The following is a 25,778-nucleotide window of genomic DNA, read 5'->3' as shown; positions in this document are numbered from 1 at the left end:
TATACACATTTTTATTACAAAAATAAATTTAGGATTCTTTTTTTTTAATAATATTTTTTTTCCGTAGAAGTTGGTTTTGACTTGTAAACATGTTCTGCTTTTGCTTTTTAAATTAAGATAAAGTGATCTCAAAGTACCCGTTCCATCGCAAAGTGCTAAGACTTCTTTGTTTTTTTTTTTATTTTTTTATAATGGTTTTTTATTTTTATTGCTTTTTTTTTCTGCATTAAATAAACATCCGTCTCTCCCCGGCCCCCACCACTCAGCCCTCCCCCCTGCCCCATCACACACTCCCCTCTCACTCCCTCTCCAAAATACATTCGGCCAAGCCTGCTCTTGCTTTGAAAGTAAAAACGAACACCAAAAGGAGGAAAAAAAATCTAAAAAGTGCTTTCAAAATAAAAGGACTAAAAAAAAACAAAAAAAAAATCTCTTTTCATTTCAAACTGTGCATTTAGAAAACAGGTGACTGGCTGAAAGGTGCCTTTTCTATCATCCTCTGCCAACCTGGAGCGGGGTGTGCTCTCACACAACCATATAGTCATCTTTATAGCCATATATTGACTTTCTCTATAGATATATTTAGGGAATAGGGGCTGGGAGCGACCGGGGGGAGCTGCCTGGCTGTGTGACATGCGCTGAGCTCTGCCGGAGCTCAGCCCGCAGCGGCCGAAAGCAACAGGGCTCCCCGGAGCGGGAACCCATCCCAGCTCCGGCCGGCGGCTCCCGCGGGTTTTTGTTACTCTTTTTGGTACGGAAACGGGCGCCGGGCGCCGCTGCTCCCCACAGCACTGGGGGGAGAGGACGCGGCAGCTCTCGCTGCACCCGGGAGCCCAATAAATAACGGCCCACGGGCCCGGGCCTGGCACCGTCCCGGACGGGCCACGGCGGCCGCTGTTCCCCCGCCTGAGGCCTCCTTCCCCTTTAAGGGAGACCTCAAATAACCTTTTCGAAAAGAAATCTGCCATTTTTAGGTGCCTTTTTTTTTTTTTTTTCCCCCGGGCATGCGGGAACACGGATCTCGATCAAGTGCCGAAAAGTTCGGGAAGGGAGAGGTTATCCCCATCCCCGGATTTTGCTTTTCCTCCACGAGCCGCCGGCACGAGCAGGAGCCGGCGGGGGAGGCTGAACCGCCCGCACGGATCGGCCGCGACCGGAGCGCCGATCCCTGCGGATCCGGGGTCTCATTCCAGCGCTGCCGTGCAGGGAGAAGCGGCAACGTGGCAAAACGCTCCCTCCAGCCGGGCCGGAGCGGAGCACGGTTGGAGGGGACATGCAGGCGACACCCAGCCAGCGGGAGAACAAAGTTTAGGTAAAAGACTAGATAAAAATCCTCTTTTTTGGGGGGGGGGGGGCATTAGAGATCCCTGTACAGAAAAGACCCTTTGGAAGGTCTCGACCCAGAAAAGCTTGCACTGCTTCGTCTGCCTGCAAGGAGAGACGAGGTGGCAGTGCCGGGGACACCGGCTCTGCCCGCGCGGTGGCCGGGGCCGCCGGGGCAGCGTCGCTGCCGCTCGAGGCCGCGCACGGATCCGGAGGCCGAGCCGGGCTCCCCACAAGCACCGGCCACGGCCGTTCCGCGCCTGACGCCGAGAGCAGCCCTGCGAAATCCTGTCCGTCCACTCACATGATTCAGCGACTCGCTCCGAGCCCCAGCCCCGCTCTCACCGCCAAGAGCCCGTCGTGGCACCCGGCACCGGCTCCGAGGGGCCCACACAAACCCCATCTGTTCAGCACCCTGGAAAGACTCATCTTAAACCTCCGGGATGCCCTGACCACCGAACGTTTCGTGTGGCTGGGACTGAATCTTTGCAAGGACAGAGGGGAAAACGCTGCGCCCGGTGCTTCCCGGGCCAGCCCTCCGAGGCACCGTGTGTACCGTCCTCCAAGAGCCCTTCAACTCTTATCTTTTTTTTTTTTTTTCCTTTTTTTTTTTAAATAGATATCTCTCTGAAATAATTTTTTTTCTTTAACGTGTGCCTGGACACAAAATAAAGCTTTGGATTTACATGGAAGCTCCTTTTCCATGCGACAGAGCCACTTTCCATCCCCAGCCCGCGCTTCCTAGCGACTGCCTTTCGCGAGAAAAGGTCCTTGGCTACGGAGGGGTCCTCAGGGGAGCCCTAGTTACGATGGGAAGATTGGAAACATAATATATATATATATATATATCTGTCTTTCTTAAAAAAAGGGAGAGAAACATCTTTAAAGAGAAAATCGGAGGAAAAGTACTAACTAGATTTTGTGACACTTTTTTTTGTGTGTTTGTTTTGTTTTTGGTTTAGGAGAGTCCTTGCGTGTTACCCTCCGCCGACCCTCCTGCTACATTCAACCTCGGCGCTTCGTTATTCGAACTCTCTTCAAAGTGCTGCTCGGGGCCGTTCCTCTCCGCGGCGTCCTCCGACTCCTGGCTCTCCCCGCCGGCCGCGTAGCTCCCGTCTTCGGGGTTGCCCGTGAGGGCGGGCAGGCTGCCGGCCTCCCTCACGCGGGGCTTGCGGCCCCTCCTCGAGGGGATGCCGTTGCAACCATCTTTTTTAAGGTGCCTGTGCAAGTGGTCGGAGCGGACGAAAGTCTTGGAACAGCTGTCGCACTGGTAGGGCCGCAGGCCGGTGTGGACGCGCATGTGGTTCTTCAAGTCGTAGTTGTGAGCAAACGCGGCGCCGCACTGCTGGCACAAGTACGGTTTCTCCCCTGTGTGTTTCCTCATGTGAACCTTCAGCTTGTCCTGCCTGCGTGGGAGAGAAAGGACAGGGAAGGGGGACGGGGACGGGACGTCAGCAAGGGGCCGGGAGGAAGCCCTGTGGGTCCTAGGGGCTGGTTGTGGCCCCCGCGCTCAGGCCTGGGGGTTAAACCCGGCGGCCGCATCTAGGCCTGGCTGCCGGACGGGCTCCCGGAGCCGGCGGCTGCCGTGAAGGGCAAGGACGGCCCCTGAGAGGAACGTGCTGCTGCCGGACGCGTTGGCTGGCCCGCGAGAGGAGCGTTACAAAACCCGCCGCTCCGGCTAGGACAGCGCGCGCCGGCCCAGGGCAGTTTCGGCAGCGGGGCCGAGTGCCAGAAGGGCCACACGAACCCGAGGCGCTTGGTTCTTCCTGGAGTAAAAACCGGAGGGGGAGCACAGCGTGGGGCAGGGAGCTCCCGAGCGTCGCCACACGAGAGGACGACCCCAGATGGGGAACCCCGAAGGCGGCTGCCACCCTCTGCCACCAACGCTGCTTTGGTCCCTGCCACGTCCACAGGATCAGAGCACGGAAATTCCATCCGATGCTGATTATGGGGCAGATCCCCACCAGGGGAGACCCAGGCCTGTCTTAAAGCAAGCCGGGGATAAAGCAAGTAGCTGAAAGTGGGTTTCAGCCCTATGTCTGATTTTGCAAAATCCCTTTTTTTCCCCTTCTTTTGGGAGATTTGAAGAGAGCCAGCACTGCTCCTCCCCGGGCAACCCAAGCGGAAGCAGGAAGCAAAAGGGCCCAGAAGAAAGAATAGAAAAATCGTTGTCAACCATCACAGAAGGGCTTAAAGGGCTTTCAGCGAGCCTGCTGGGACGAGGGGGCGGGAAGGGAACCACCCAGCGCAGAAAGGGCCATGGAGCGGAGCGAGAGCGCAGCGCTAGCAACGCGGCAGCGGGGAAGGAGCAGCCAGGGCAGGCGATGCGCCCCGGGGCCCGCGAACAGGGCTCTTCCCCCGTTGGGCCGGCGGCAGCCTTCGGCCATCGTCCTCCTCTTCCTCGGGGCTTTGCTCTAAGCGGCGAGGGGCGCTGGGCCGGCAGCAGCCACGGCCAAGCGGCGGAGGCGAGCGGGAGCGGGAAAGCAGCTGCGATTTTGGGCTGCAACCTCCAGGCAGATTTTCCATAGGCGGCGCGTTAGGCCTGAGTCAGCACTTCAGAGGTCAGGGAACGGCTGCCATAAAAAAAAAACCCGGTCCGACTGGCGGCAGGTCCTTGGTGCTGGGCAGCGCGGAGATGGGGCAGGCAGCGAAAGGGCAGGCGGGCTGGCGAGGTGGGCGAGGAGGCAGCTCGGGCTGTCCCCATCAGGGTGTTTTGGAGCCAAATATAGGCTTTCAGGGGGAGCGGGGGGGTGACTTTGGCCTGGAAACAACACGGCCCCAGCCTGTTATGAAACGGCCTTGTTTATAACTTTGGGCTAGGATAAGGACAAAGTTTCCATCCCATTCTCCTTTTTTTTTTTTTTTAAACGCACAAAACCTCATCCTCCCCATGAGCGCTGTGGGAGCGGGCACTGGGTCTCAATGGATGAAACCCGGGGAGGGAGAGCCGGGGCGGCACGGCCTCGCCAAACGCCTCCTCCTGCTCCGAAAGAAGAAAATGGACCCGGTGCCGGCCTGGCCAGGGGGCGGCTGCCGGCCTCGCGCCTCTGGCCGCGCCGCGGGGCCCTCCAGGAAACGGGAGAGCCGCGGGCGTCACGCGGGGGCGGCCGCTCGGCCCTGTCAGGTGGCGGCAGGAGGCTGAGGCGGCGCGAGGCGGCGCGCAGGGCGCGGGTGCCGGGCGCTGGCGCGCTGCCCCCGGCGCTATCTGCATTCCTCAGCTATCGAGTGCGGGTCGCGCTCGCCGCCTGCCTGGGTGCGGCCCCGCGCCACACGCGGGCCCGGCTCCGGGCGCCGAGGGGCCTCAACGCGGAGCGGGGCCACGGGAGCCGGCGGATGAGCCAGGCCCCGGGCCCTGCTGCCGCTCCCCGGTTCCGAGGCGGCGTTTGGCCTTCCGTGGGCCGCAAAGTGCCCCCCGGCACGAGGCCGCTGCTCCCCGCTCCTGCAGCCGCCTGTCCCTTCCTCCTCCTGCCCACGGCCTGAACTCGGCCACTTCAGGCTGGAGCCACTTTTCCGACGGCCACGGGAGAGCCGCCCGTGCCGGGAAGGGCCAGCCCGTCCTGGAAGCGAAGCAGTCAGCGCTTGCGAGGAGGCTGGGAGTATTTAAGCATGCAGAAAGAGCAGGCGGAGCAGGCTCGGCAATCTGACTCCTTTGCCAGGCAGCCCACACAATCTCTTGGCACGGCAAGGACGGAGCTGGGTGGAACCGCCACCTTCGGCCTTGCACTGTAATCACGGACACGGAGGCTAGAAAGGGGAGGGCGCATTGCAGCACTGGGGCTAAAGGGAACCAGGGGAGCGCAAACAATGTCCCCTTTCTTCAGCCTCCTCATAGCAGAGGGGCGAGCAGCGGAAGCCTGATGAGGAACGGCGGCAAGGCGAACACCCCCAGGGATTTGCATTATGCTGGATTTTTGTATTTTCTTAAGGGCTGGGGTGGGAGCAGGAACACACACAAGCCCAGGAGGTACCATCTTGAGCCCGTCCCCTCCATACGGTGGCAGCAGCTCGGCTCACGACGGTTCACCAAGAGAGGACATTGACAGCGCGGAGTTCAGCCTGTTCCTAACCACCCGGCAAGACCACCAGCCATGGATGCTCCAATCATCAGATGCAGCCACCTCTATAAACAACTTTCCAACCCCTGCCTTAATCCCAGGCTCCATGGTCGAAACGGAGCCCTCAGCCATGATGAAAACGCAAAGGCCTGGGCCTCCGTTTCACCAACCGCGTTAACCTGATCTCGGCAGGAGTTTGGGTCTGGCCACGTTTCCAGGAGAGCTCAGCAACTCAGGACACCCGAGAGTGCGGGGTTTCCACAGTTGTTAGGAACTGTCTATTAGGAAAGGCCCCTTAAGACACCTCAGGAAAGAGCCCAACTCCCAAACTGCTCATCTCCTTGGTAAACTGTGGCCATTACATCCGACTCACCTGTCAAGACCGAAATTAGTCACTGCAGGTGAGTGGGCGAGTTGTTAAAATTGCACAAGACCAGCCCCATGCTGACCCCCTTGGCAAAAGCAGAGAGCCAGTTTTGGGCAATGTCCCCTTCTCCTCCCCCGCCACAGCACATGCCAGCGTGGCCTGTCCCGCCTGCTCCTTACCTGGTGAATCGGACTTTGCAGATGTTGCACTCGTAGGGCTTCTCGCCGGTGTGGGTGCGGATGTGGCGCGGCAGCTTGCCAGCCCCCTGGATCACCTTCTCGCAGATGGGGCACTTTTGGAATGCTTTTGCCCTGATCTTCTTCTCAACCTTCTGGGACCAGGACGGATACACATCGCTCTCGTTCGAACTGCCGAAGTATTTCAAGTAATAATCCATGACCCCGTCATCATCCTTTCGGTCGTCCTCCCCTAGCTGTTGTCTCCCCACAGAATTCATCATTTGCTGCAGCAGGGCACTAGCAGCCAAGCCATCCACCTCCCTCGCATCAGCGTCCTCCATCTCCGCTCCAGTAGGAACAAAGCTGGGCGAGTCGCCGGCTTCCTGCTGGTCCAAAGGACCCCCTGGTGTTGCCTCCTCTTCTCCTGGTGTCTGCAGGCTACGGCTGCTGTAATGTCCGTTCTGAGAAGGTGAAAATAAGGACCCAGGGGTCTCCTCCTCTTCTCTATCCAACCACATGGGTGGATTGCTGTCAGGATCACAGTCATTCACCTTTGGTCTTTCACTTAGGGGGGCTTGCGAGTAGAAGTCCATGCCATTGCAGTCCGGCTCCTCCTCTTCCTCTTGGCCTCGGAAGTTCAGTCTCTGAAGGTCTCTCAACTCTTGGTTGGTCCACGGATAGCTGCCTTGGTGGCCATTGACGGGGTTGCTCTGGAAGAACTCCAGGTACTCTTTTGCTCTGAGATGGTTCCTTTGATCAATTTGATCTACTGTATCCATCTGGTCATTTTTGGCCAGAATCTTCCTGTCCAGGAGATCCGTGCAAACATCCCTTACCGCCGGGATCTCCAGCAGTTTGGCGGCATTGAGGATGTCGTTGACGTTTGAAGTGCTGACGGTAAGGGTCGCAGTGTAAGCGAACTCCAGCAGAGCCGACAAGGCATCTGCGCTAACAAAGTCTATCTCATACACGTTTTGCTGGTCCACCACTAACCCTGAGGTGAAGAGCTTCTTGAAGTACTGGCTGCACGCTGCCAGGACGGAGCGGTGGGTGGGGAACTCCTGGCCTTCTACCAAGATGACCACGTCACACAACAGCCCATTGTTTCTCTGCTCATTCAGGCTGCTAAGGATGTCGCTGCTGTGATCAGGGAACGGGATCCCTATGGGGCCGTCCACGCCACCCGCCATCTTTGACGCAAAAGGCTAAAGAGAGGAGAGAAAACGCAGTGAGTCACACAGACCTTGGCTGCTTCGAGACATTTGCATCACACAGAAGCTCCCGACACGGAGCTTGAAATTGCCCATTGGCCGCTGGCAGGTACTTGCTCGCAAAACACCCGTGCGCGCTCTACTAAGCGCCACGAGGCAGGACGTATGACCCCCGCGCCGAACATCTCCAAAGTAGTCAGGTCTACCCTCCGTCTGGGAATTTTAGGACGTGTCCATGCCGGCAGGTGAGGACAGAGCCATGCTCACCTTCCCTCCTGCAAGGAGGACAAACACGGTCCACGTATTCTCAAGCCAGAGCGTGGAAGAAGCGCTGAGTTAGCACAGACCAAGGCCAGGGCTGACAAGCCTTGGCAAGGCCGGGTTAGCACGGGCAGAACGCGGACCAGGCAGCCAGCTAGCAGACCCTGGCTCATTTCTTGGTGCAGCTGCACATGGAGCATTTTGCAATCCCACCATCCCTACCGGAAAGATCCCCTGCTCATCCAGCTCAGGACATCGACGCTCCTCACACAACCGTCCAGCCACAGCAAACGCTGTTCCTAGGGTCCCAGGCTACGGGGCACAGCCAGCGAGAGGCTGGCAGGGTGTTGGGGCTGCCCTCGGAGATGGCAGAGCAGCAAGGCCAGCGCCCGGGGACACCCGGGAGGAGAGGGACACAGACCACGCCGGCCTGCTGCTAAAGACAACGTGCACAAAGCCAAGCGCGGGCACATTGGGGCTCTCCAGCCCCATTAACAGGGCCTGTCTAGCCATATTGAAAAGAGCCCGTAGTTAGTCTTGCACTAGGCAGGTGAAAGGAGAGAGAAAGGAGGCACTGCTGAAGCTGCTGGACACCAGCAAGCCCAAGGAGACGAGTTTCTTGGACTCACAGGGTGCCTCCAAACGGGGCCAGTCCCCCGGCGCGCTGCTCTCCCAACCCAAACTGTGAGCAGGTCCCTGGCGTGGCGAGGATCCCGCAGCCCGGGCCACCCCAAGACACCTGTGGCACCTTCCCCAGGGCCCTCGGTGGCCTCGGAGACCTCCTGAGAGCAGCCCAGGCCCCGGCTGCAGCGCCGGTTCTCCCCCGCCGCATGCCAATTCCGTAAGTGCTCTTCCCTCAAAGCAGCAGCTCCTCCTAACACCGGGGGTTTGTTTGGCGGAAAATTAACAATAATAAAAATAAAAGCAGCATTACTGATCTGCCAGTCAAAATCTGCCATCTGCAAAGTGGAACCACTCGACTTTAAAAGGCATCCCCTCTTCAAAGGCTAAAATGCCCAAAGCAAACACAGGAGCCAGGCGCGTGCCCCTGCGTTCAGCCTGCGCAGCAGTGACAACACAAGGATGATCAGGGGCCTGGAACATATGCCCTATGAGGAGAGGCTGAGGGAGCTGGGCCTGTTCAGCTGGAGAAGAGAAGGCTGAGAGGGGATCTAATCAGTGTATATAAATACCTCAAGGGAGGGAGTGCAGAGGACGGTGATGGTCTCTTTTCAGTGGTGGCCACTGATAGGACTAGAGGAAATGGCCGGAAACTGAAACACCAAAAATTCCATAGGAACTTAAGGAAAAATTTCTTAACAGTGAGGGTGACAGAGCACTGGAACAGGCTGCCCAGAGAGGTTGTGGAGTCTCCTTCTCTGGAGATCTTCAAACCCGCTTGGACGCAGTCCTGTGCCACGTGCTCTAGGTGACCCTGCGTGTGCAGGGGGGTTGGACTGGATGATCTCTAGAGGTCCCTTCCAACCCTGAGCATAAAAAAAATAAAAATTAAAATTAAAAAATTAAAAAAAAAAAAACACGCAGCACCGGGGGGGGAACGAAGCAGCCACCAAAGCTGCCCAGCTTCAACGTGCTCCGTGGATCCCTGACCAAGTCCTGAAACCTGTCGGTGCAGCCTTCTCATCCCTAAAATGGGAATGACGTCTCCCTCCTCTCCGTCTTGAGCAGCCTTGACCCCCTGGGGGCTGAGCTGCTCCCCTGTCCCATAGGGCGTCATATTTGGCACAAAAGCAGCGTGGGCAGCGCTGGGGCTAACCCCGACGGCAGGGCACCCGCACGCAACCAAGGCGGCACCTGGGCCACCGTAACGCGAACCTGAAGTATCAAAGTCCCCAGTTTATGGATGGGGAAATCAAGGCACAGAGGTGGGACGCGGCCTGCCCTGTGCCACGGTGGGGTGACTCAGTAGCGCATCCCGAGCAGCATTAATTACACAGGAAGCAATTCACGGCCCTGCTTTACAGCCCCGGCAGTTAGCGACCGCCGCAGCACCGACGGTTGCAAAACAATCTTGGTTTCCCGGCACGCCCCCCCGTTGGGGCTTGCTGGCAGTTTGCTTGGGTAGTTCTCTGCAAACCTCTGTTTCTAAAAGCTTTTCTTTCTTTTTTTTTTAATATAAGGAGGAAGGAATTTCCGCATCTTCAAGGAAACAAGGCAACAGAAGGAGGTCACATCGCATCCCCCCCTGCTCCCATTGGAATAGCTGCTGGAGCAGGGCATTTGGGAGAGCTATGAAGGAGGGTTAAGTGATGCCTGGCTAAAGAAATTGGCGATGGGAAAGCTCTGAGGCTATTGCAGTAGAGACCATCAGGTATCGAGCTGGAGCAAAGCTCTCGGTATTAACAGCAGTAATGCATAAGTCAACCTTAAACGCTCCACTCATCACGCGCATGGGCCTGAAGGAGGGGGGTCGGAGTGGGAGGGAAGCACCGAAGAGTTGGGATGAATTCCCAGGAAAGCCTGTGCAAATGCTCCCACGGATCCCCAGAACGACCTCTTCCCGCACACCGGCTGTGACCAGCGTGGCCCAGCACTCACCACCCCACCTGGTGAGACCAAAGGCCTTCCCTGGACCCTGTCCGGACACCAGCTCCAAAACACCGGGGCGACAGCAGCCTTGGATCCCAGAGCAGGTTTGTGCAAACAACAGTGCCTTGTTTGGGGAGGAAAAGGCTGTTCTAAGCCAGCACGGTGCCACGCTCCAGCAGGCGCTCCACGGGTGACCTTGGGCAAGGTCACTGCATCCCTCTACAAGGGTATGGGACATCCCCCACCACCCCAGGGGGTTTTGCTTTCACCGAGTCCCCGATGGGAGCTTTTTGACCCCGGCAGAGGCGGTCTCGCCATCACTCGTTCCAATGCCACGAAGAGCAATCCCACCGCTCTGCAGAAACCCTGGCCTCAGCTGGCACGGCCTGGGCAACACTGTGCCCTGCTTGCCAAAGGCAAGACTGCCACCTCTGCTACCCCACGAGTGACATTAGAGAGGTTTTTTAATACTATTCTCCTGCTTTAGGAGGTTTCCTTCCCCCTCTCTAGAGAGTGTTTGAGTGACACGAAGCACTTTGAAGCTCCAGGCAATGCCCTCCAGGGCCACCAAGCTCCCTAACCCACACGTGGAGGCTCTGTGGGGCACAGGGTGGGCTGTGTGGGGCACAGGGCAGGCTCTGCCGACAGGGACTCAACCCCCGTGCGCCCAGGGCGGGTGGCCAGGCAAGCAGGGGGACAAGCGCGGGGACAGCAACGGGGCCGTGTGACGGCCCCGGGGGTGGCACCGAGGGGCCAAGCGGCCACGCACGCAGGGGAACCGCGGCGCCGGGATGCTCAGCCCCAAGGCAAGGCCACCAGGCTGCTTCCCGCATCCCGGTCCTGGGCTCTTCCAAGCTGAAATCACCCACTCTTCTCTTTTCAGGACTCTGAATAGCTGGTTTATTAATGCAGGATGGAGGGCTCGGCGGTTAGTAACAAGATAGGGAGCCTTTTGCCTTCAGGATGGAGAAGAGCTGCTCACAGCAGGAGCAGATCCGAGGCGAAACGGCCCGTCTGCTGAAATACACTCGGAAAGCGGCTCCTGACAGACAGGTGACAAGTGACAAAAGCCATCGGAGCTGCTGCCAGTTAGTAGCCTGGCTGGCAAGAAGCAGCTCTGAATGGGCCACCAAGGGGGAACTTCAACTAGTGACCTAAATTCCCCGGGCAGCTCTTTTCTCTCTCATTCCCCCCAGCTACCTAAATGCCATTATCCACTTGTTGCCCGAGACTTTGTGTCTCGGCGCTGCCGCAGAGATGCAGCGTTTCAGCCCAACGCGGCTGCCTTGCAGAGCTAGGAAATCGCCCTCGCATAAAACTGGTGGCAGCTGAAGGGGCCCCGTCGACTTGAAATACGGGTGATTTCAAAGAGCCCGTTTACAGCGACACAAGAGCTCTCAAATCAACTGCACAAGGGGGGAAGCCAACCAAGGACTGCTCTGCTCTTCATTAAAAAACGCGCTGGCATCATAAAACACCTCCCTAACTAGTTGGCTAAGAGATTTATTGATGCAAAGCCTACGCAGCACAGTATCAATATAACTGAGCTTCAGTTCCTCCAGCACCGGCTTTCCAAATTGGTCCAAAATTAAGGTCCAAATTAAGAAGGAAGAGCACTGCTTTTTCCTACACGAAATGCCACTGAATATGGACAAGTAAAGAGACCCTCCTTGAGCTGCCACTGGCCTTGGCTGCTCTAGGACAGCTCGAGTTCATCCTGCGGCCGATTTTAATGCGATGCCACCCCAGCGCATTCCAAGCTTGCTTTATTTTCTGAAGCTCAAACTATTGACTTGCTCCTTTTCAGCCCTAACAGACAAACTGCACGAGAGCAGAAGGCAGCAAAACCCCCCAAAGCCCTGACTAAGCACTCTAAGGCAATTCTAATTGATTACCACTGAATTGGGTTCTACAGGAATTCGGGTACTTGACATTTATATTCAAATGAGACGGCCACATCAAGCCAGGATCACAACCAAAACCACAACCAAAACCGCTGACAAAACACTCTTTTAATTGCTAGTTTTCCCATATCCCCTTTCATTTCTTTGCAGATATTTCAAATCGAGCTGGGTGAACAGAAGCAGCCGAGTGGTTCGAGGGCTCCGAACGCTGCAGGTAGCGGGTACGTGAGCAGGAGTCACAGCCAGCAATGCCAAATGCTCTCAGTGCGCTGCTCATCTGGAATAACCCAGGTGCTTTGCAAAAATGGGGCTCTTCCTCTGTCCCGCTGAAGCGTCACCCACTCCAACAACACAGGGAAGAAGCTTCTACTAATGTTAGACCCCAGCCCTGGACAGAAAAGGAGAATTGTAACCCCAATACACAGTTTTGGAGCATCCCGCTACTCCAATCTGTGGTGCCAGGTTTCCCAGGAATAACTTGCCTTTTGGGTCAGGAGGCATTTGGCCCCCTGCATTTCCACACCCCCCAAAAACAACAATTATGAGTTGCTACGTCCAGTTTCTCAGGGCAAATACAGATGTTAGAGTATCACAGCAGGCTTTGCAGCAACACAGCAGCTGGGTGATGCAAAAGAATTACTTTAAAAAGTCAGTGGTTGCTGCCCAAGGCCCAAACATTATCCTGTGCCTCCCTCGCCACCAAATGGAGAAATGAGCATTTTTTCCTTCTGAATAGCTCACCCCAATTACAGGTCGCACAAGGCAGGGCCCTGTCTCTATATTTAGGGAGCAGTCCCCGGTTCTCCCTTCTCCCAGCTGCGCAGACACATCCGCAAGGCCGAGGGCCTTGAGACGGAGCAGAGCTCCGAGGCCGCGCGATCCATCGCGGCCGGCACTCGGACAAGCCCCGGCAGGTCCCGCTCCGCTCGGATACACCCGAAACTCCGCGCGGGCCCGGGGAAACAGCAGGGCCCAAGGCGGGAGCAGGGGGAACGGCGGAGGGCGGCTGGGAGAAGCGGCTCATCCAGCTACGCGGCGGCGCTGCTAAAATCCAGCCGCTCCGGGAAGGAATGCGCTGCCGGCAGCGCGGTGCCAAACTATCCCAATTATGCGGACCTGCAAAACAGATGCGAGCCCTCCACACCAAGACCCTCCACATCAACAGGAGCAGACACCGTAGTTTTTTATTATTATTTTACTATTTTTATTTATTAATATCCACCGTTTCAGTAATGCAGCAGGAAAAGGTCTCACGACATAGAGGTAATTGAGCCATCTCGGGCAAGAAGAGCGAGTTCGGCTTTCTTAGATCTTAACTGGATATCGCATCCGGGGCGAGACAGAGGAGATACATATGACTCGACCGCACGGCTCTTGAGGGAAGAGATCAGAGCACAGGGAGCCTCCTGTGAATATCTGTGGCCTCTTCCCGGACAAAACGGCTCTGTATTCCACCAACGGGATATTCCTTCCGACCCCCCATAAATCCCCTTTTGAAGGAGTTGCCTCTGGAAGCCTCTTGCTCCCTCGTGCCTCGGCCACAGCTCTCAAAGGGGGCTGAAAACAACCAAGATGGCAAACGGGATCCGATGAAGCAGTCGGGATTGTTTTGTTACGGCAAGGAACGGTCCTTACTACCAAGACGACCCCATGAACTCGCATGGGCAAAACAGCCCAGGCCCTTCTTGCTGCCACCGGGGAAGGAGACCTGTCCCGACCACCTAAAGAAATGGGCCTGGGCAGCACAGGGAGCTCCTGCACAGTCGAGCCTTGTTCCGGGACTGCTTCATAGCCAACTGCCAGGGAAACCCTCCCTGAAAACCCACGGATACATCCAGGGCCAACCCTTGGTCACGGCTTTCCTCGCCTCGGAGGAGCCTCTTCTTCCGAAGCACTTCACAAACCATCCATCGGGAGAGCGGAAACACCTTTGGCACCGCAGAAACACAACGGTCTCCGGAGCGGGACGCGGGACGCTGCAGCCACGCGGCGCTTCGGACAGGAAGGGGGAGCAGGAGGGAAGGAGAATCCCACATCCTGCGAGCGCTGCCAAGGGAACATCGGGAGGAAGAGCAGATGGTAATTGCTCCAATTGAAGTCTGGACGGAGCGCCGGAATCGAACACCCCTCACTCCCTTGATGAGCACCGTGGGAACTTTAATGACCACAAATAATAAAGAACCTTCATTTTACTTCAAATTAAAAAAATAGCGACTACCTCTAACAGCAGCAGAGCGGGAGGAACGAGCGGCGCCAAGAGTTGGCTTCGCCATGCACCAAAGGGTGCAGCAGCTCCGCGGGGCCGCGGGAAACGAGGACAACCCTCCTTGTGGCTCCAGGCAGCCATTTCCTAGCTCGGGAACGGCTGCATCCTGTCCTCGCTCGGAGCAGCCGACCTAGGGCTGATATTTGGCAGAGCATCTAAATCAGTCTGAAAGAGCCGTGTCTACAACTTGGGATAGAGAAGTCCCAAGCCCACAGTTTGATGCCAGCGCTTTGGCTCAAACTGGGAGAAGCAGATGCCAGAGCTCCAAAATAACCCCCTGCACCAGGCGAACGGCGATCACCAGCCAGTCGCTCTCGGCTGGAGAATCTGGGTGCAATTTGGCAACGGCCCTTTAGCTCAGGGAGAGGATGGCAGCACAATTTACACCTCAGCCTGATTAAAACCTTAAACATTCAGAACTTTCCCCTCCTGGCCCTTGCCACCATGGCATCAGCAGAAGGAAGCGAAGGGCAACTCTGCAGAGACAAGGACTGCGTGCGCAAAGCGGCTCCGCACGGTGCCACGACGGGGTAGCACCGTGACCAGCGCGAGAAGAACGGGACTCCCGAATCCTGCTGCCAACTCCGGGTAGGGACCAACCTGCAGAAGAGACGGCACGAGGGCGATGAAGCCGGGATGTGACGACTACCCCCTTAGAGCTCGTATCAGCAGTTCTGTCAGGAGTTAGAGACACGTTAGAGGTCTGCGGTTCCTCATGGTGCTGGAGGAGCTTATTAGGGACACTGCTACAGAGCCCACCAAAAATAAGGCTCATTGCTCTTCGTCCTCTTTCCGAAGCTGCTCAAACTGGAATACTTTCCATACGATGGCCAGGAATAGAAAGGAGCGACGGGAGGAGGTCTTCTCAGGCATAGGGACAAGGAGAGGTGAAGGAAAGGGCTCACACCTATGAGGTTAAGCACCAACATCTGGCTGCCCAAGTCCTGCTCTGACCAGCTAACCAGCCCTTCAGCAATCCCGTCCCTGCTGCTACTCCGTTTTTCTTTGCCTTTCCCATTTAGGCTCAGGACACGGACCCAAACTCAGACTCTGAAACACAACTAATGCAAACAATTATTACTAACACTAACCAAGAGAATTAAACTGGAAGAATCTCCAGCCAAAAGGAAGTCACGAGTGCCAGCTCCCTGCACAGGAGCCACTCCAACACAGCCCAAATCCCTTGGTGGGAGCGAGTGCTCTCCACCTCTCAGGATAAGGCCTTTTAGATCACCCAAATGGAGTTCATGGCGTGAGAAAAAAAACTGTATAGCTCTACTGCTGAAGATGCTAGAGCCTAACTCCTATGATGTGGGACACAGGATGACCAGATTTCATGGTCTGTAACACGGCAAGTGTTTGCTGATGTCTACGAAGGGGAAGGGATTTCCTTCCAGGGCACAACAGACCCACAGAGCATAAAGGGAAGTTCAGTTTGTCACCACATCAACTGCTGGCAAAAACTAGAAGCAGGAGGAGACCCGAGGAGATGGGGGGTCTGCTCCTGCGTGGGCCAAATCCCACGGGATGGCGGCGGCTCGGCCTCCACCAAACCTGTTGGGCGCCCGGGATGGAGGCTGCCTCCGCACCGCGAAACGCAGAGGCTGGCGCCGTAGGAACGGTCCCACACCGGGTCCACACGCGGCCATTTTCACCACCAAGGACACATTAAAACCGTCTCTTGTGCTGCAAGGTTAGCCTTAACTGGTGACTCCACCCAGACCTCCTTGCCAATTTTCTCCTTTGTCATCAGAGACTGTATTTAATCCAGCAGGAATGTGCCTCCATTCAAGACGGCGTAGGAGCAGACTCGAGGCCTGGGCGCACAGGGAGCCTCTATGCGCCCGTGGATTCACTGCTGACCGATCAGCTGCCCTGTCCCGGGCCGTCCCGGCAGCGCTCCCGGGCACGGCGGCCGCCCCCGAGCCGCGTCGGCGCAGGGTCTGCGCTGGGACCCCCACCCGACAGCACGGCCTCGCGCTCACGGACGGGGTAACCCAAATCCCCCCGCGCTGGGACACGAGCCAGCACCTGCCACTGAGGCCGAGAACTGCCCGGTCACCCCGGGGTCCTGCTGCAAACCCGGCGCTTCAGCAAAAGCGCCAGCACCTCGGGCACACGAGTCGCTCCGCAGCCTTCGTCTCGCCGACCTCCGCACTCCTCCTCCAGCACCTTCGGCATTTGGGAGCAGGTTGAGGGGCTCGGGAAGGGCAGCCACCCTGGCCTTCGTTCACGGTGCTGTTTCCACTGCCGGATCCAACTCGGCCAAAGCAGAGGCCAGATGTGCCCACTTGCCTGTTGCTCGCAGCCCTCTGACAGGTTCTCTCCCACGTAGCTCCGCTGTTGCCATATAGCAACGGAGCAGCTTCCTGCGAAACCACAGCGGGGTTTGCAGGAGCTCCTGCAGGAGAGCAAACCTGCGGATTCAGCCCCTGCGTCTCCTGCACACGCTTTTTTGAAAGCCTCAGAACTTACGCACGAAGGGAGGGAAAAAAAAGGAGGGGGAACTCCTCCCACCCCTGCCGAAAACACAACATGGAACTGCTTTTGTTTCCCTCCTGCTTTCTTTGCTTCGGGGCCTTGGTGTATCCTGAAGAGGAAGGATTCTGCTTGAAACTCGAAAGCTCTCTAGAGCTGGAGACAACCAGGTCCTAGGCAGGAATAGGCCACCGATACTTCAGAAAGGCACCGTGATGCCCCTCCGCCAAACGACGCAACCAAAAACCTGAAAGAGCCTTTAAGCTTTAACCCGGTGCTTAGCAAAACACAACCAAAGGAGGCACCTGGCAGCAGGGGACGAGCACGTTTCCAACGGGAAGAGTCAGGCGGTGCGTTCCTGCCGCTCGGGAACGGGTGACAACAGGAGCCTCCGCGGGGCCCCGTTTTCGCTCCCTCCCTTTCAAAGGTATGAACACAAATGCAGCGAGAGGCCAAACCCCTGCCCGCCCCGCGCCTGCCTCTGCCCCGAGCCAGGGCTGCAGAACTGGCACCCTCTAACTGGGCACCCTCCTCCTAGGGGCACAGACGCTTCTATCAACCTGCTACGACGAGAGCTGGGCAAATCCCCTGGCTCCTGCAGCTCCGATGCTTCCCGCCTGGCTCCCCCTGCCTCCAGCAGCTCAGTGTCCGAGCTCTGGCATTAGTTTAATTGCACCAAGGGCGCCTCTAAGACTGGGAATCTTCCACAACAGGAAGGAGGAGTAAGGGGAGAAAAAAAAAGAAAAGAAAGAAAGAAAGAAAAAGGGCTAAGATTGGAGTTTATGGACAAAGAAGAGCCTACCAGGCCAGGCGGTCGCTTATGTAATTCCTCATTCTCGGATAAACGGAGAGTTCTCATCTTGCCCTTTCCGTAAAAGCAAAGCCCGAGCGTGCCGTGCAAGTCATTCCCGGGAACGCCGTCCGGCCGCGCAGCCGCTTCCCACCGCTCCTTCACGCAGAGCTCCGGAGGGAGGGAGCGCTCGGCTGGCACCGCGCGCGCTGCCTGTTGAGGCAGGAGGCTCCGGGGAGCGGAGTGCGGCAACCTGTAGCTACAGGCCCTCCGCAAACACTCGCTCGGCTCCAACCAACCAACCCGAACAGCAGCAGGCTGCTCATGGGCTTCCAGTTTGCCAGTGGGAAGCGGGAAGGGTGCACGAACCAGGAAGGAAGTGTGGAGCTCCCCACGAGCCAGCGCGGAGTTTGAGGGCAGGCCAAGGAGAGGGAGCAAAAGGGCCGTTCGGGGGCATGGGAAAAACCAAGGCGCCACCGGCCCTTCGCGTGGCGGCAGGGGATTCGTGCGGTTCGGGCAGGCATTACAGCACGGCAGAGGTGGGAAGCAGAATGAAAACAGTCCCAAAGGTGCTAAACACTCGCAGGCAAAGAAACCACCCACGAGGCGCCAGCGCGGCGCCTTGCAATCCGGGTCCCTCCGCCCGGGGAGGACAAGGGGGATCCGCAGGCGGCTCCCGAGCCGGCAGGGAAAAGCCTTGGCAGGAGCAGGGCTGTGGGGGCAGACGGCACTCACGGCACTCGGACGGGACCGGGTGCCCGCACGTGTTTCCGCAGGGGTCGGCGCAGCGAAGGCGGCCGAGCGCCGCCGTGCCAGGGGATCTGCAGTTCATGCCACCAGCGCGGCCTTGGCTCCCACCTGCAGCCGCGGGGCAGCTCGCGCCAGTTTCCAGTTTCTCACACCTTGTCACATTAAGAGGGGACACTGATCCCTATGGTTTCCTTCCATCCGCAGCCAGGGCCACCGCCTGGCATCTCAGAGGAAGATTTACAGGTCTCCGAACACAGCAGGGTCCTTCGGGAACGCGGCCGAGGGCCGTTCGCAGCCCGAGGCGGAGGGGAGACGTCGCTCCATCCCCGGCTTCGCGGCGCGGAAATCGAAACTGCGCACGGAGGGAAGATGACACCGCCGGGGAGGCTGCGACAACCGTCCCCGGCGCTCGCGGAGGATCCCAGCGCTCGCCTGACCTCATTTACTCCCGCTCCGACGTCCTCCCGGAGCTCCTCAAGGGTCAGCGGGATGCTCCGGGCGCAGGTGCCGAGGACGGGCGCACGGCCCGCTGGATCTGCCCATGCCAGCCAGAAGGGAGCCCTGAACCCCAAAACATTGGGGTTTGGATCTGAGGGTCATAGCACTTGGTACAAACGTCTCTATTCATCCTAGATACCGACTTCCTCCCTTGCTTTCTGTGGATTTTCCCGCATCAAAAGGCTTTTAATTACAGATTGAAGCTAGTTTCTTCAAAGCTGAGGTTAAGGCTGGTCGAGAGTGTAGTTAAGAGCAACTCTATTGCTTTGGCTAAAGCAGGCAGCAAGCAGCAGTGTAATCGCTTGTCACAGAAATCTTCTCTTTCAATAGATGCAACATCCCGAGACTGGGAAAAAACAAAAACGACCTCAAAAGCGTCAGTTTGAACTGAGATTAAACCACATCTCAAGTGTTTCAGCCCTATCTCAAGCGCAGACATGGGATTTCACAGCTGGACACCTATGGTGGGGACCTTGATTTTACAGATCCAGCACCTGGCTCGGGCAGCACTTTAGTCACTCCATGAGGTTTCAGGTAAGGCAGAAAGTCCAACCAAAGCATTGCAGCATCTCCATATGAGCATGAAGTTCTTCACTATTTTACTTCCCATGCCAAAAATCCAGTTTCCCACGCCTAGGAAACAACTGTAATTTTCAATTCAACTTTTTAAGTCCTGAAATACAAGTGCACCCACTGTGTTCACTGCCTCACATGAACCCCAGTCCGCAAAGCAGACCTGTGCTTTAAGCGTAGATACAGCTAATACGTGCTACGATACATACCACAATATGCATCAAGGTGCAAACAGGAGCAAAGAACGATAATAAAAAAGTAATTAAAAGCATAAGGAAAGGGTTGTGGATCAGCAGAAAATGAAGAACTACTTTTATTCACCACCAAATTTATTATTAAGATCTCCTGCCTTGCAAAACCCTCCCCTGAATTACTAACACAATTAGGGCTTGGTGGAAAAATCCCACCGTCTCATCCGTGTTTGGGTTGTGCCGCTTCACTCCCTCTTTTCCCAAGAACAAGCCTAAACAGGGGCCAGAATGAATATTAAATAGGAATGGCTCCTCTCTAATAAACTGCTTGCTTTTTTTTTCTTTTTTAAAGTTGTTTCAAGACAACATCTCCAGCAAAGCATCCGAATTCCTAAGCAAGGCTGTCTCTTCCCGATGAGTCCTCAGAAATGCCCCTATGCTGCAATTTATTATCAGAACCAGCAGAAACATTCAGAAATAGCACAAGATTTCCTCATAGAAAAAATAAAAAATAATAAGATACCACCGCGACTTCACAAATCACAGGGTGATCTTTCATCTCTGCACAACTTCAACCCCGATCGGAAATTGGAAAGATTGGAAATCCTTGCAGGCAGAGACCTTCTCTACAGAACTCATTATATAAGCAACGCTCTCCATAGCCAAAGCAATTAAGAGCAAGGGGATCGTGAACGCGGGCCGGCAGCAAACCCCTATCAAGAGTCCATTAGGAGCACAAGGAAACTTTGGCTCTTCCAACCTCCTACAGCTCTGCAAGTAACAGGACCTCCAGGAAGAGGCCCAGAGGCTGGCTAAGAATATCAGATGGCAAAAGGAGATAGCAGCAGGCGTATCGATCGCCAGCGTGACATAACCCTAACTGGTGGCTTAGGCATGTAAACTTGGGGATTTAAGTGTTGGGCTAAGAGGAAGGCCCTGCGTGCCGGGAGCCCTGCGCTGCACGCGGCTCCGACCAGCCGGTTTGCTTTCCCCACGCTACCGAAACGACGCGGCTACCGCAGCGCTTTCCCGCAGGTGGCTGCCAATTCGGCCCCGGTTCCAAACCGGGGTCACCACGACACTTTGCCCGCGCCGCCGCCACCAGATGCGCTGGCACCGGCCTCGAGAGCTCGGCGCTCCTGGAGAAACACACTGCAACCTTCAGCTCCAGCCCCGGGGCTCAACACGGAAGTTTCTGGATACCGACCCGAGGCCTGAAGCGCAGGCTTCACCCGCCACCTCACACTCCAGGGATTCACCGAGACCTGGGAAAGAGCACGGGGCAGGCGAGGAGGCGGCGAAGCGCTGCGCCCGCAGCGGAGCCCCGCGGCCACGGCCGCATCCCGCGGCCGCCCTCGGCGCGGGGCCGCCGCTCGGATCACGGCTGCCGACGGCTCCCCGACCGCTCCCCACCCCTGCGTGCCGTGGGGCCGGGGAGGGAGAGGGGTGGAAAAAACCCAGCACCTCGGCCGCGGCGCCCGCGCTGCCTGACAGCGGCCCCCCGGGGAAGGGGCCGCCGGCCCCGCTCGGCCCGGCCCGGCCCTGCCCGCCGCCCCCGGTCCCCCCGCCGCGCAGGACGCGGCCCCGGGGGACCCCACCCAGCGCCGGGCCCCCCCGCCCGGGGTCGGCCCAGCCCCGCGGCCCCCCCGCGCTGGGGCCCACAGGGAGCCTTGGCCGCGCGCCACGACCCCACCCCTTCCCCCGGGCGGGCCGGCACCAACGGAGGCCGGAGCGGGGGGGGGGGGGGGGAACGGGGAGGGGCCCTGGGGCGGCGGCGGCGGCGGGGGGGGGGAGGCCCCGGCCCCCCGCGCCCTCCTCCGCGCTAGGCCGCGCTGAAGCCTCGGCCTCGCCCGGCGGCGCGGCCCGCTCCCCGCCTCGGCCTGCGGGCAGCGGCGCCCCCGGGCAGGGGCGAGGGGAAGGCGGAAGCGCGGGAGGGCGCGGCGGGGGCGGGGGGGCCGCGGTGGAGCCGGCCGCGCAAGGCGCCCGCAGGCCGCGCGCGCGCGCGCCCCCCCCCCCCCCCCCCCGCCGCGCTTGTCCTCATCCACCCCCCACACCCCGCGCGCCGCCCGCCATTGGGCCAGGCGGCGGCGGGCGGGCACGCGGGGCGGAGGGCGCGCCCCGATTGGCCCCGCCCGCTGCCCGTCAACACGCCTCCCGAGCGGCGGCGCGCGCGGGGCGCCGCGGGAGTCGTGGTCCGCGCGCCCATTGCACCTGCAGGGCGGCGCGCGGCGCCGGGACTACGACTCCCAGGAGCCCCCGCGCCGCGCCCCCCCCCCGGGCCCTTCCTCCCCCCTCCCCGCTGCGAGAGCCCCCCCAGCGCGGCCCGGCCAAGTACAACGTATGCAGGCGGGGGGGGGCGGGGGGGGGAGAAGTGGGGGGGCAGCGGCCCCTGGCCCGGTCCGCGCCCCCCCGCCCGGGCGCCCCTCCCGCCGGGTTGCGCCCCCCCCGGCCGTGGTCGCGGCCCCCCCGGGGGGGGGGGTTGTACAGGGGCGGGGGCTCCCACCGCCCCCCCCCCGCCCCACGCACAGTGACCCCCCCCCCCCGGTTCTGTCCCCCGCACTGCCCCCCCCCACCCCGCCCCAAGGGACCCACCGCCCCCCCCCCGCCCTTACGCCCCCTACCCCGCCGCCCTCCCCCCCGCGGCGCGGGCCGTACCCGGGCGGGGGCCGCGCGGGTCGAGGCGAGCGGGCCGAGCCGTGCCGGGCCGGGCCAGGCCGGGCCGCGCCGAGCCGTGCGGGCGGAGCAGGCTCTGGCCGCCCCGCGGGAACTGCTCGCCGAGGCCCGTATGCGGCTCCTTCCTGCTCCGGCCGGGGCCGCCCCGCTCTTAAAGGGGCCGCGCCGCCGCCGCCGCCGCGCCCCCCCACCCCACCCCCCCCGCCGCCCTCCCCCCGCCCCGCGCGCGCGCGCGCGTCACCCCTGCAGCGAGCGCGTCGGGGCTCAGCGCGCGCCTCGCGGGAGCGCGCACGGAGGGGGGGGGGGGCACCTTCCCCGGCCCCCTCCCCGGCCCCCCGCGCTCGCGCCCTGCGCGGGCCCGCGGCGAGGAGGGGCTGCAGCCCCCGCTGCCGCCGCCGCGTGTCCCCGTGTCACCCCTGCTCGTGTCACCTCCGAGCCGCAGCCCTCCGCCACCCCCCTGCCCGTCACCCCCCCTGCGCTCGCAACCCTCCCCCGGCCCCCGGGAAGGGGAAAGGAAGGGCTGGGTTTGCCCAAGGTCGCCCGTCAGGCCTGCCCTGGCCTGCAGGGAGAGGGAGGGCAGAAACCTGCCCGCGGGAAAGGCGCCCCTGCCCTGGGCGCTGCCCCGCAGACCCCCGGCCTGGCACCTTCCCCCGGCCGCCATGACGGAGCTGCGGGTCCCTCCGAACTGCCCGGCCAACCTGCCCACCATTATGCTCCAGAGTGAACAGCTCCCTCTGGCCTGTTTCCTGCAGCCTGCTGGGCTTATCCACATGAAACAGGCAGCGTGCGAGGCACCTAGCCCAGGCGAAATTTATGGGGAGAAGTTGACTAAAAAAAAAAAAAAGTTAAATATTTTTTTTTTTTTAAAAAAAAAGCTTTAATCAAGCACTCCCAAATCTATTGCAGGTGGGGGCGCCCACAGGGGCCATGGGCACAGGACAAGCTCCTACCCCCACACCACAGCCCCTGCGAGACCCCCCTGTCATGGGGCTTTCACCATTTCTCCCCTTTTTCCTGGCCTTCAATTCCCGGGAGAGGTGGCGGGGAGAACACAAGGGCTCTGCCGGAGACCCCCCACACCGGCCCCAGCCCGCGAGGAGCCCTGCGATCCCCTGGGAGGCTTTGGAAGGATTTTGCCGTTTTTAACCCCATTTCGCAGATGGGGAAACTGAGGCAGGGAAGGGCGCTCCGGGGAGGAAAAAGGGAGGAAAGGGAGGGAAAACAGGCTCGGAGCCGTGACGGAGTGGAGCAGGAATGGTTGGATGTGGGACTGTGCGCGGAGGGGAGCGCGGTGACACCCCGGGGCCCCGGCCCGGCGCTCCGGCCACGCGCTCGCTTTCGCTTTCTGCCACCGCTGACGTGGGCCCCGGGGGGGCCCCGCCGGAAAGCTGCTTTCCGGCCCTCCCTGCGCCGCAGCGAGGCCTCCGAACGGCCCCAAAAGTTCAATTATTTTTGGCGTGTTTCAATTCGGCCTCATGGAACCAATCGCGGCGATTCCGTTGGCTCCCGATGGAGGTGGGCAATGGGCAGCAGCTCCCTGCTCCGACGCTCCCGCCGGGAACCATCCCGGCTGCCCGCGCCCCGACCGCAGCACCGGGGATCGCGTGCGCCCCGTGTTCACCTCAGGTGTCGGCTCGGCCGGTCTTGAAGCCCGCTTGAGCTAGAAAGGAGAAGAGCAAAGGCCTGTAAATGTAAAGTGCCGTTTATTTATTAATTTTGTATCCTCCATGAGGAAAATATTGAGTTAAAAAAAAAAATTGCATCAACCAAACCCTCCGTCTGCTCTCTTCTCCTCCAAAACCCAAGCGCCAAAGCTAAACCGCCCCCGAAAGAGCCTCAAGCTTCTTACTCGTCCCAGTCCCTACCTTTTTCTTGAATCAAAGGCAAAAATTGAAGCATCGCAGCTCCCAAATCCCGCCGTGGCCAAGCTGGCGGAGAGGGATGGTTATCCCGACTCTTTGGTGCAGAGCGGTGCTCTGACGGGAGAAAAGGGACATCGGGAGCTGGGAAGGGAAAGCCCTTTATAACCTGCATCAAAATCAGGCAGCGCCAGGGTTGGGAAATGGAACATGAAAGTTGTCAAAAGGGAGAAGTGTCGGTGATGGAGGCGCTGCCACGGCTCAAGAAAATGGGTCCCCCCCCTATTTTGGCGCTGGTGGCCCTGGCTCCCGCCGGGCACCATCTCGATGCGGCGATTTCCCCCTTTGCTGGGGAAGGGGGTGACCCAAGGCAGGAGCGGGGCCCCCGCACGCCGCTTTTGGGGGGAGGCGGCAGCAGGTCAGGCCGGGGGGACCGAGCGCAGCGCGTGGGGACGCGTCGGCAGCCGAGCCGCGCGGCGCGGGCAGCGCCGCGAAAGCGGCAGCAGCCCCGAAAGAGGGAAAAACGACAACAAAACAGCAAGGGCTGCTCCCTCCCTGCCCCATTCCACTCGCTCCATCACCTCCACGTTCAGGGATTCACCATCCAGCGCTGCAACGTGGGGAAAGAGCAAGGGAACGAGTCGCTCCGGTGACTTGATTCTGCATCAACCAAGAATGAAGGGGGGGTGTTTGAGCAGCATAAAGCCCAATGAGGCCGTGGGGGCCAGCCACAAAACCCTCTTGCACCCACTCTGCAGCGGGGCCTGAGGACGAAGCCGGCCTGGCCGCGCGGCCGGCAGCCCTTAAGGTCGATATCTGAAGTCTCCCTGCACTAGAGGTAGCTCGCGAGAAGCAGGAGCCTGCAAGAAGCCAGCAGCCTGGTTTACATTTTTTAAGCTTTAAGTCCTTTCCCTTAAGGAAATAAGAACCAGGTCTGCCCTGATGGAGAGAAACATTCGATATATTCACTTGGAAAACTCCAAAAAAGAAAAAGAATATTTTTACATATAAATATATGACAGAGAGTCACAAAGCCAGCGCGGGACGGCCCTGCAGGGAGCTGCCTCTATGCACGGCAGAGCAGAGGGGGCTGCTCAGGTTTGAGCGCGGCAGTAAATTTAACAGAGGTAAAGCAGGACCCGAAAATACTGTCAGTCCAGCTTGGAGACCCTGTTCGCTTTCGGCAATTCCCCTTCCCCAAAGCTCCGGGTGAACTGAGCTTTGCTGGGTGACTTTCAATTGCCTCCAAGCAGGCTGCAAGGTGCCACTGAGCTCCTCCGCGACCTCCTGCTTCCCTGTCCCTCGGGAAGCTCCTGCCGAAACCCCCTCGAGGCCAAGCAGCCGGGAGCGGGACGCAATCCCGGCCGGCACCGTCCCCACGGAGAGCCCCGCGCCGCCCAGCGCGCCGGCCGGGATGGACCAGCCCCGTACACGGCAGCTTATTCCTTATTTCTCTTCTGTAACCAGCCGAGAGCTTGGCCTGAAGTCCTGCAGATCAAGACAATTCACTAACTATCCAGTGCATGACATAACAGGCTTTAAAAACAACCTTTCTTTTTTCTTAAAAAAAACACACGAAACACAAATCTTGTCCTCTCTTCTACCTGCCAACAGACCCCCAGCCCTCCCGGGGTCAGTACATGCAGCCCTGGCACAACCGGGCACTCGGCTGGAAGAGGGTGGGAGAGAATTCCCTGCTACGCTCCTCTTTAGGGAAGCTAAAAATAATTCCCCGGACCTCCCCCCGGTTCGCAGTGCACCTGCCAGCGTCCCCCAGCGCGCCCGCCGCGAGGCCCGCGGCCTCCCCTGCTCTGTGCCAGCACATGCCAGACGGCAGCACCATTTCGGGG

At 59.1% G+C, this 25,778-nt stretch overlaps 1 protein-coding gene across 2 annotated transcripts; it reads right to left on the bottom strand.

Annotated features, from left to right (window-relative positions):
- Nucleotides 1–1,743: 1,743 nt before the first annotated feature.
- ZBTB7A (zinc finger and BTB domain containing 7A) lies at nt 1,744–22,789 on the bottom strand. 2 transcript variants are annotated; one of them, XM_088526766.1, is made up of 3 exons: nt 22,768–22,789; nt 5,925–7,129; nt 1,744–2,729 (listed from the first exon to the last, which is right to left on the bottom strand). In XM_088526766.1, exons 2-3 carry the CDS (start codon nt 7,112–7,114, stop codon nt 2,282–2,284), a joined length of 1,638 nt encoding a protein of 545 aa, XP_088382892.1. In that variant the 5' UTR covers nt 7,115–7,129; nt 22,768–22,789; the 3' UTR covers nt 1,744–2,281. The 2 variants fall into 2 exon arrangements, with proteins under 2 accessions (XP_088382892.1, XP_088382891.1); XM_088526765.1 differs by lacking the exon at nt 22,768–22,789 and adding an exon at nt 22,052–22,079.
- Between the last annotated feature and the right edge of the window lie 2,989 nt (nt 22,790–25,778).

Source organism: Tinamus guttatus, unplaced genomic scaffold (assembly GCF_059628265.1).
Source record: "Tinamus guttatus ecotype Peru unplaced genomic scaffold, ASM5962826v1 Tinamus_guttatus_pri_ptg000254l, whole genome shotgun sequence".
NCBI classification, from domain to species: domain Eukaryota; kingdom Metazoa; phylum Chordata; class Aves; order Tinamiformes; family Tinamidae; genus Tinamus; species Tinamus guttatus.
Note: the sequence above shows the minus strand (reverse complement) of the source record. Positions and strands in the feature narration are given on the sequence as shown.

Coding starts and splice junctions, on each gene's coding strand:
- ZBTB7A (XM_088526766.1), bottom strand. CDS start 7,114: ATGGCGGGTGGCGTGGACGGCCCCATAGGGATCCCGTTCCCTGATCAC. Junction 2,730..5,924: donor TGCAAAGTCCGATTCACCAG/GTAAGGAGCAGG, acceptor TCTCCCACGCAG/GCAGGACAAGCTGAAGGTTC.